At 35.0% G+C, this 11,784-nt stretch overlaps 1 protein-coding gene across 1 annotated transcript in view; it reads right to left on the bottom strand.

Annotated features, from left to right (window-relative positions):
• EFCAB13 (EF-hand calcium binding domain 13) overlaps positions 1–11,784 on the bottom strand; it is a 136,794-nt gene that overhangs the window by 105,273 nt on the left and 19,737 nt on the right. Inside the window, 4 exon segments of the mRNA XM_047707365.1 lie at positions 1,752–1,826; positions 6,847–6,990; positions 8,767–8,849; positions 9,654–9,784. Of these exon segments, the coding sequence (XP_047563321.1) occupies positions 1,752–1,826; positions 6,847–6,990; positions 8,767–8,849; positions 9,654–9,784 (433 nt within the window).

Genomic DNA, 11,784 nt, shown 5'->3' on the forward strand with positions numbered 1-11,784 from the left:
TGAACTATTGAGACTTCATCAAGATCAAAAGCTTTTGCACAGCAAAGGAAACAGTCAACAAAACCAAAAGACAGCTGACAGGGAGAAGATATTCTCAAATGACATATCAGATAGAGGGCTGGTACCCAAAATCTATAAAGAACTTATCAAACTCAACACCCAAAGAACAAATAATCCAATCAAGAAATGGGCAGAGGACATGAACAGACATTCCTGCAAAGAAGACATCCAGATGGCCAACACACCACACATGAAAAAGTGCTCCACATCACTTGGCATCAGGAAAATACAAATCAAAACCACAATGAGATACCAGCTCACACCAGTCAGAATGGCTAAAATTAACAAGTCAGGAAATGACGGATGTTGGCAAGGATGCGGAGAAAGGGGAACCCTCCTACACTGTTGGTGGGAATGCAAGCTAGTGCAGCCACTCTGGAAAACAGCATGGAGATTCCTCAAAAAGTTGAAAATAGAGGTACCCTATGACCCAGCAATCGCACTACTAGGTATTTACCCTAAAGATACAAATGTAGTGATCTGAAGGGGCATATGCACCCAAGTGTTTATAGCAGCAATGTCCACAATAGCCAAACTATGGAAAGAACCTAAATGTCCATCAAGAGATGAATAAATAAAGATGTGGGGTGTGAACACACACATACATACAATGGAATACTATGAAGCCATCAAAAGAAATGAAATCTTGCCATCTGCAATAACATGGATGGAACTAGAGGGTATTATGCTTAGTGAAATAAGTCAATCAGAGAAAGACAATTATCATATGATCTCTCTGATATGAGAAATTTGAGAGGCAGAGTGGGGGTTCTGGGGGATAGGGAAGGAAAAAATGAAAACAAGATGGGATCGGAAGGGAGACAAACCATAAGAGACACTTAATCTCACAAAACAAACTGAGGGTTGTCGGGGGAAGGTGGGCAGGGAGAGGGTGGTTGGGTTATGGACATTGAGGAAGATATGTGTTATGGTGAGTGCTGTGAAGTGTGTAGGACTGATGATTCACAGACCTGTACCCCTGGGGCAAATAATACATTATATGTTAATAAAAATAATTAATTAAAAAAAAGAAAAAAAAACTAATCTAGGGCATCTGGGTGGCTCAGTCAGTTAAACGTCTGCCTTTGGCTCAGGTCATGATCCCTGGGTCTGGGGATCAAGTCCCACACTGGGCTCCCTGCTCAGTGGGGAGCCTGCTTCTTCCTCTCACTCTGCCTGCTGCTCCCCTTACTTGTGTTCTCTCACTCTCTCTCTCAAAATAAACAAAATCTTTGAAAAGAAAATTAATCTAGCAGTTGTGTGCATCCAATGGAGATTAAAGAAAGAAAATTAGGTACCATGCAAGGGATCCACATTTTTCAGTGCCTTTTATGAAACAACTCATGTCTAATTTTTTTCAACCTAGACTACTGGGGGAAAATACTGAAAACATTCTGAAAGGGGTGCCTGGGTGGCTCAGTCCTCAGGCATGTGCATTCAGCTCAGGTCATAATCCCAGGGTTCTAGGATGGAGCCCCATATCAGGATCCCCGTTCAGTGGGAAGCCTGCTTCTCCCTCTCCCACTCCCCCTGCTTGAATACCTGCTCTTGCTATCTCTCTCTCTGTCAAATAAATCAAATCTTTAAAAAAAAATCTGAAAAAAATTTAAATTCATATAACCACCCCACCTTAAATTCAGTTACAATCACAATCATTCTCTTCCATAATTTTGAAGAATCATATTTTTTACCTGGATCCTGAGAGACCAAATAACAAACATCGTTCACAGCCTTAAGGAAATCTGAAAAGTCCAGCATTCCATTAACTGTAATAATGGTTCAAAAACAGAGTGAAAAAAAACTGCATTAGCACACTAAGAATATGAGATAAAAATGCAAACTAAAAATGTGAGTAGAATTAACTGATATTAGAATACCATAGTCTATACACAAGAGTAGTCAACATTAACATTAAATATAGAATGTAAAAAGAAAATATACTCAAAAAAGTATATATTGTAATTATATAGTAGTGCTCCACAATAATAAGAATGATACAGACTAGAATTAAACATACTGCAGTGCTCTTTGCTCAAAGCTCTAATTTTTATATTTGTAATTAGATGCAAAAAAAATCATGCAACATGTCAATTTTATATACATAATGTTGTTAACGTGAAAGAATAGGATTGATTTCAATGCCCTCTATACCAGTGGTTTTGGGGGAGACTGTGGATCCAGTTGAAATTCTAATGAAAGCTTTGCCTCACATTGTTCCATCACCCTCTCTCCTCTCCTCCTTTCCACTCTTCCTCTCACTCTCACTCTAATTACATACACATACACACAAAATACATTAAAACAAATGCACAAAATATTGCACAATATTAAACCAATCCTTACCCCCAAAAGTTATCTCATTTCTCAAGCAAAAAGTAATGCCTATTTCTTAAAAGAAGAAAAAAGATATCTAAATTATACAAATGAAAATGTCAGTAAGAATTTTTTGATTGGCTTGCATGAGAAGTTGAAATTATGACTTTTTTGCATGATAACACACAGGTCATGTCTAATAGCAACTAGAGCTGAAAACCCAGATTTACAAAGTGTGATAAAACACAGAATCAGGATTCTTAAATCCCATTTTCTAGACAAGCATAGATCTGTGTCAAGGAACATCTGAATTTTTCAAGATTCTGCAAGTTAAATAACTATGAAGTCATTTCCCTCTTAGTAAATATGGCCAACTTTGAAAGGGTTTATCTATTTCAGAAGAAATGATTATAAACCCAAAATTCCATTTAATATCATCTGAACCAAGTAACTTATAAAAGAACATTTCAGGGCTTCTAGTGGTCTGCAGGCTTTTACCATCAGAGAAATTGACAAGGCTTAGTTGTTCTCATTTCTAAACCACAGAAACTCTTTTTCTAATATCAGAAAGTTTGTCAAGTGGTCTGCCTCAAAACTTTTTTCAGAATAATAACTTGAGAGTGGCTTCTCCTTCAAAAACAATGAAACAACTGCACAAATTTCAATCAACTACTTTGACTTGTTTTCTGATTTCTATGTGATCTAGAGTTAAACAAAAACCTTTTGGATAAAACATCAAAAACACAATCTATAAAATAAATAATTGTAGACTAGATTCCTCAGAAGTATGAACTTACACTTTTTGAAAGACATTCTTCAAAAAATGAAAAGACAAGTCATACACTAGAAGAATGTATTTACTAATCATATCCAGGAAAGGACTCATATTCAGAATATATACTTTCAAAATGCAATAAGAATACAAACATATTTTTAATGGGCAGAAGATATATAGATAGCAAATAAGCACATGCAAATATGTTTAAAATCATTGGATCATTCAGGAAATATAAATTAAAACCACAATGAGATAATACCATACATCTATTAGAATGACTACAATTTTTAAAGGCTCACCAATTCCAGGATTGGCAAGGATAAGGAGCAACTAGGACTCTCATATACTGCTCATGGCAATGTAAAATAATTTAGCTGCTTTGGAAGCACAGTTTAGCAGTTTCTAAAAAATTTAAATCTATATCTACCATATGACCCAATCATTCTACCACCAAGTATTTACCCAAGATAAATGAAAGCATATCACCACACAAAGACATACAAATGAGTGTTTATACCAGCTTCATTAGTAATAGCCAAAAACTGGAAACAACCCAAATGTCCACCATTAGTGAATGGATAAACAAATTCTGGTATATCCATAAAAGTGAATACTACTTAGCAACAAAAAGAAATAAACTTTAGTGTATAAAATCATAGATTAATCTCAATATAATTATGCTGAATGAAAGAAATCAGACTAAAAAAATGAGTACTTACTGCATGATCCCATTTATATAGAATTCTAGAAAATATAAACAATCTGTAGTGACAGAAGCAGATTAGTGTTTACTTGGGGAGTGGTGACAGGGCTTGTGGAGAGAGAATGAGGACTTACAAAGAGGTAGATAAAAGAGGTACTGGGTTTTCACAATACATAGGTCAAAATTTTCAAACTGTATACTTTAAATATTCTGATTATACCTCAATAAAACTATAAAACATGCAGATAATTTAAAATTCCACTGGTATAAACAATTATGATATACAACCATATCATCCAGCAAGCTCACTTCTGTGTATATATATTCAAAGGAAATAAAAGCACTATCTTAAAGAGATATGTGCACTCAGCATTCATTGCAGCATTATTCACAATGGCCATGAAATGGAAACAGCCTAAGTGCCTCCCAACACAGATGACAAAGAAAATGTGGGTATTTATGTTAACTATATTATGAACCCATCTGATAGACTTTGGGGCATGGAGGAACATGGGCAGATGTTTGTCAAAGGATACAAATTTTAGGTATACGATGAAAAAGTTCTGGAATCTAATATACAACATGGTGACTATAGTTAATAATACTATATTATATTTGAAATTTGCTGAGAGGTACAATCGTTGTTTTTAAGATTTTTTATTTATTTGACAGACAGAGATCACAAGTAGGCAGAGAGGTAGGCAGAGAGAGAGGAGGAAGCAGGCTCCCCACGGAGCAGAGAGCCTGATGTGGGGCTCGATCCCAGGACCCTGAGATCATGACCTGAGATGAAGGCAGAGGCTTTAACCCACTGAGCCACCCAGGCACCCCAAGAGAGTAGATCTTAAGAGAACTTAGTGTTCTCATCACATACACACACGTAAAGTAGCTAGGTGAGGTGATAGATGTGTTATTTACTTGACTGTGGTAACCATTTCACAATGTGTATGTATACCAAATCATCATGTTGTATACCTTAAATATATATAATATGCGCAATTTTATTTGTCAATTATATCTCCAGAAAGCTGGATGAAATAACAATTTGACATAAGCCATTTTCCTATGACATATGCATATCCTATGACCAAGCTTCTTCACTTCTAGGAATCTATCCTATAAAAATATTTACACAGATGTGCAAGAATTATGAATAAGAACATTCTTTGTAGCATTACTTGTTACAGCAAAAATTTTAGAGGTAATTTCACATTAATCAACCTGAGACCAATTAAAATGTAACATTGTATGTTGGTCAACTTTCCATATAAATAAGTATAGGTCCATATTGCCTTTTTAAATGGCTGTGAGTTATTCTATGGGATAGATCAAAAAACCAAAACAAATTATTCTGAAAAATAAGCTATATAACAAATAATCTCTATAAGTATAAATTATTTCTAATATTCTTACAGTTACAAGCATTGTTTTCTCTCCCATCAGACAAAAGATAGCTAAAACTGAAATTGCTATGTCAAAGAATGTGAAATTTTTAAGGTTTTTAGTAATATTTGTTATTAGAAATCCAAGGCATGGAAAGTTGACTAACTATAATGCTAACCGAAAAAGGTAACAAAACTGTATGCATATGAGTCCATGTATATTTTTAATTATGTGTTCATGCTTGTGTGTATACCACATTTACACACATACACACAAACACACACACTCACATGCTTAGGACAATCCTAGAAAAATATATGTAAAAATACCAAAGTTTGCCTTTATGTAGTGGGATTACACATAAGTTTTACTTTCTTCTTTATATTCTCCTTACTTTCTTCTTTATATTCTTCTAGAGAATGAAGTTATTTCCACTTTGAATAATTATTTTAATATAAATCTCCAAAAAAAATCACCAAGAAAATTAACATATGGATAAATAAACATGTCATAAAAAAATAGAGCTGCTTCTTAACTCTTCTAAAAGTTTTATTTATATCATTTTATTTTTATACCTTCTGAAAGCTGTCTACAGTAGACACTCAAAAAATGATGGGATGATTTGGATAGCAGGACAGATTGGATACATACGCACTATTGCAACTTTTCAATTCAATACTACTAGATTGCTTAGTAACATTCTATGGGTGGTCCATTCCTCTCATAGGATTTCCATCCACAAATCTTTTATAATGATAAATCCACATCTTATATTTGAACAGCTTGGTGCTTTCAACCTTAGAGTATTACTTTGCATTTATGTATACTGAATTTATATTATTTCTGGCCACCCCTTCAACTTATTTATTCCATTTTTATTCTAAGCTTGTCTCTCCTCCCTAACAAGCTTAGAATGGTCTATAAAGGTAATCAATTCTCTATTATGTACTTCTTTGATTAAAGTACTGGACACTGACTACAAAAGAAAAATTACTTTTCTAGGTGATTTTAAATGAAATTATTCAGTTTTTGATTTGCATTTCCTTGGCTACTAATGATAGAACATATTTTTATATGACAATTGGCTATATATATTTTCTTTTATGTGAAATACTTGTCCATGTATCTTACCCATTTTTCTATTCTATTACTGATTTGTATGAGTTCTTTACACATTCTATAAACTAATCCTTTGCCAGTTCTGTGAGTTGCAATTGTTTCCAAGTTTGTAACTTATCTTTTTACTTTAAGGTGTCTTTTGATAAGTTAAAGTTCTTAATTTAATATAAATATATTAATCTGTTCTCTTATACTCAAACATTTTGCCTTAAGAAATTTTCCCTATCCCATCCCTATCCTATGCAATTAGCAAAAATTAAGAGTCTTAAAATAACAAAATTGATGAAAGTATGTCATAATCTAATGCAGTAATTAAGAATCCAATTATGTACCTGAGGCTCAACTTTCAATCTCATACCATAAATGTCAAAAGAAGTTTTACAACATACTTATAAAGCTTAGCTTTCTTATGATTGCAATTAATCGGACCAACGTATCATTTATATCTATGTTTACAGACTCTAAGTAAGTAATTAAAACATAAACTTACCATCAATATCAATAGTCTTTAGAGCTTTTTGCATTTCTGAGTCACTTATAAAAATCTTCAACGTGTGATGGATCGTTGGCAGATCATTCACATAAATCTTACCACTCTGGATTTTGCTGAAAATTTTACAGGCCTTCTGAAGTGCTAAACACAAACCCCAAAAACAGTTAATTAATTCCAATGAATAACTATCCTAATCCCTGCAACACCCTCACTCAAGGAAAAACAACAACAATAATCACCAAAAAGACGAAGGTAGCAAAAGTCTTTGTGTTCTAACCCTTTGCTTTAAAATGGATCTGTGACTTTTTTAGGTCTGTCTCTGTGAATAGCCTCCAAATCTGTAAGTTTCCTAAAGAACCCTCAGAAACTATAAGAAAGTCATGCAAAATTGACATCATAAAGGCTCCCACAACTTTATCTGGCAATGTTAAATCCCTCTTCCACGCTCCTATATCACTAGGTATGGATCTCAGTCAAAGCTCTTGGTATTGTGACTGTTTGCATGTTAATACCCCTCACTAAACTGTCAACTTCTAGGGGGCAAGATTTTTCATTCTTCAAGTGCCAGTGTCTAACTCAGGATAGATCCTCAAAAAATGTCTGCTGAGTTGAATTTAGTTCAGTGGATACAACACGTAATATTCAGAAAAAGAGATGCAAGATGACAGTGCTAAATACCAGAGAAAGACTAAAACATTGATAATACTGACTTTAATAATAGTTTTAATAGGGTATTGGAGATGGAAACCAGGTGTAAAGTGAAATGGGAAGTAAATATGTAATTAAGGAAAACAACTCTTTGAAGAAGCTTCTTGGAAAAACAGAGTATAAAGTTGACATAGTCCTGGGGCACGTGGGTAGCTCAACTGGTTAAGCATCGACTTGGTTTCCACTTAGGTCATGATCTCAGGGTTGTGAGACATAGCCCCGATCAGCATCCAGCTCAGTGTGGAGTCTACTTGAGATTCTCTCTCTCTCTCCTTCTGCTTTTGTCACCTCCCCCTGCTCTTTCTCTCTCTCTCTCAATAATAATAAATCTTTTTTTAAAAAGTGACATAGTCCCTGAGGAAGTAGAAAAAAATTAATGAAGAAACTCAGAAGTGAAAGGGCATTTTCTCCAGATGAGAAAATAGGGAAGGCTATGGATGTTTACAATCCTAAGAGTTCTCCCCACAAGGGAAATGTTTTCCTTTTTCTGTATCTATATGAGATGATAGATATAAATAAACTATTGTGGTAATCATTTCACAATATATGTAAGTCAGGTCAATATGCTGCACACCTTAAACATATACAGTGCTTCATCTTAATTATATCCCAATAAAAATGGGAGATAAAAGATGCCTAATACAGGGGTGCCTGGCTGGCTCAGTTATAAGAGCATGCAACTCTTGATCCTGAGGTTGTGAGTCTGAGCCTCATATTGGGCATAGAGATTACTTTTTTAAAAAGGCCTAATATGATGACCAGAGTTAAGGTAAGAGGGAAAATATGCCAAATGACTCCATAAATATAGAGGAGAGACCCAAGATATGGAAGAATTCAGTGTCAAGAAGTGAAGGGTACTATGATTCTTAATATTAAGATACCAAGGACTAAATCCCAGTAAAATCAGTGACTCCAATGCTCACTAATACATTCATTGGATGTAATATCCAGACTTTTTCCCCAAATAATTTGAACTAGAATAAGTACATATGTTATATTTTGCCTATCTCATCAATACGACAGAAGATATTCATGAATACTTAATATACTTATGCCTTGCTCACAGGCTACAGCATTTGCCATATCATGTAATATTAATTGATATTATATGCCATTAGGAGTAAAGAAAGGGATACTAACCACTGAAACAATTTCTATTAAGCACACAATCAGGAAATTAATTCAAGAAATTCTAGAACCTATTATTACCACTTAATTCTTGTGAGTATAAGTTTCTTTGAGGTTCTTCATTATATAATGTCTTGTAGAGGCTAGAAATCATTTCCCTTTTCCTGTCAAAGAAACAGCCACATTAGAAAGCAGCACAAAAACAAAGCAAAATAGTGTGCGTGTGCGCACACACACACACACAGACACACACACACACACACACAATATTTATGCCATTTTTCCATTAAAATATTAATAAACCTATCAATGGTTTGAGAGTCTCCAGTGTCTTACTCCATAACAACCTTTCTTAAAGAACTTTCTAAGTGATAGTGAATTATATATTCTTCATCCCAGAATCCCCCCCTTGCTTCTTTTAGGTGCTCTCTGGAGCAAAATTTACCCTAGTCAGTGAGTAGTACCCACCACCCACAATCATTTGGCTGTTACTCTTAATTCAAGTCACAGCAAATTTTCAGAGTTTATTATAGTAAGGAAAAACAGGAATATCTTTAAATAGCAAGAATCCCAGATTCCACACTTGTCAGTAAAACCTTTTGAAAGGTGATTTATCTAATCCATAATGCATAAAAAATGAAATCATAAAATGTTAGTGTTAGAAGAAATCTCAAGGGTCCATCTAGTACAAGAATCTTGCACAGATGTGGAGACTGAGGCCCAGGGATACAAAGTGAATTGTACAAGAGCCTAAGCTAGCATGTGAGGTCAATAAGGACTCGAGTCCAAGCCTCTCATTTCCATATACAGTAGGCTCAGCTCTACATCACCCTTCCTATAGCATAGTCTTAGTTTGCACAAACTATTTTGCAGTATGCAAAATATGTGGAAAGGATAGATGATTCCAAAAAAGAAAAAAAAAATCTGAATGCAATATTTAGGGTAAAAAAATACAGTGACTTAAATACCGAATAATTGAGGAAGATGTACAAAGGGGTGGTAAAATCTTCTGAACGCTGTACTGATTCGGCAACTTGAATAAAGAGTTTTCTTTCCTGGTCATCTTCTCCTTTGACAGCTTCACTGAGGAAGAGGCGATCTAGAGCCAAATACAAGAATGTTGATGCCTGAGATCACAGACCTCTTAAAAGGTAGGCACCTCATATCATATCTAAGCTCCTCATTGATGTAAAATTGCTTTTCATAAGGAAATTAGTTTACATATACTAAAATCTGAAATAAAACTATACAATATTTTTTTGCAAAGCCACATTTTTCTAAGCATGCAACTAAATCATCTCCTAATTAATATTAATATTCTGTTTATAATAACTGATTTACAAAGCACGGCAAATCTATGGTACAGTAAAGACAAGACCACCAAATTCTAGACTACACATATAGGCTCTGACTATATGAGCAAAACAGTTATTTAAATAATACAGGTAGTGGGATGCCTGGGTGGCTCAGTCAGTTAAGCATCTGTCTTTGGCTCAGGTCATAATCCCCTGGGGTCCTGGGATCAAATCCCACATCAGGCTCCTTGCTCAGCAGGGAGCCTGGTTCTCCCTCTGCCTGCAGCTCCCCCTGCTTTTGCTCTCTCTCACACACACAAATAACAAAATCTTAAAAAAAAAAAAAAACCACCACCAAATAACATAGGTAGTTATGCTTTTTTTCAAAAGACTTTTATTTATTTATTTGACAGACAGACATCACAAATAGGCAGAGAGGCAGGCAGAGAGAGAGGAAGGAAGCAGGATCCCCGCTGAGCAGAGATTCCCACCCCCACCCCAATGCAGGGCTCGAACCCAGGACCCTGAGATCATGACCTGAGCCAAAGGCAGAGGCTTAACCCACTGAGCCAGCCAGGCACCTGGTAGTTATGCTTTAAATTATCCTTATGATTGAGAAAATGATCCACTTAACATGTACGTATAAACAAGATTCAGAAGTGGCAAGTAGCTAGATAGATAGAAAAGCGTCATTTTAGAAAATGAGGACTATAATAGTAGGTGTCTTCAATTTTACATGGAATCTAGAGCCTTGTCTTTCTAAGACCATGCAGGATGTAGAAAGAAGACTCTGAAAACATATAAGATTGGTAAGAATTGGTACTGAGATCCCACATAGAGCCAAAATTTTCAAAAGGCAATGTTACCAGCAAGAATAGGCTGGGGGGGGGGGGGGGGGGAATAGCAAAACAAAAACAAAACAATTTATCCCAAACAGAACTATGCAGAATAAAATCTGTCTTTGTCTCAGCTCTTGGCTGGAAAAAGAGAGAGAAAAGAGAGTACTCTTCTTGATTAGTTATAGCTACAGTCTACCCACACATAAGTACAGAACTCAAATCTACACTAAATACATGGGCTAGGAAAATAGAAACCAAAAAATTCATTTAAAGTGGTTCCATGTTTGTAACAACTCTAAAGTGCAGGGCTGGAGTGAATTCAAATTCTCCTGGAGGAGAGTACTCTAAATCCAGAGTCATCATGAGATTCCCACAGATTTAGATCAAATATATAGTTTGATAAATAGGATATAAGGATATAAGTTAATGAGTGAGAATTAGACAAAGCAATAAACAGCAGATTTAGATCCCCAAGGACTTTATATTAGGTTTATCAGATATCAATCTTGAAACAACTATGGAACATGAACAAAGAAAATGACAGAAGGCAGATTTAAAAAAATAATAAATAATATTTCTAGAAGTAAAAAATATAATCACTGAAATTAATATCTCAATAGACAGGTTAAACTGCAGATTAGATTCAGCTAGAGGAAGAAAAACTAGAAAACAGATGGGAGAAATTATCCAGACAAAAGAGAGTGTATCTAAGTACATCATATAGTGAATGTAGTAGATTGAATGGCAGCCCCACAAAAAGATATGCCCATATCCTAATCCTTGGAACATATATGTGGCTTTATTTGGTAAAAGGTCTTTGCAGATGGAACAAAGTCAAGGATCTCAAAATGAGATCTACAATGATGTGTTTATAAAAGTAGAACAGGACCTAGGATACAAACACAGGTGAGAAGACCATACACAGAGCAAGTTGGAGGCCAGGACTGAATTTATGCTGCCACAGT

Source organism: Lutra lutra, chromosome 16 (genome assembly GCF_902655055.1).
Source record: "Lutra lutra chromosome 16, mLutLut1.2, whole genome shotgun sequence".
Classification (NCBI taxonomy): domain Eukaryota; kingdom Metazoa; phylum Chordata; class Mammalia; order Carnivora; family Mustelidae; genus Lutra; species Lutra lutra.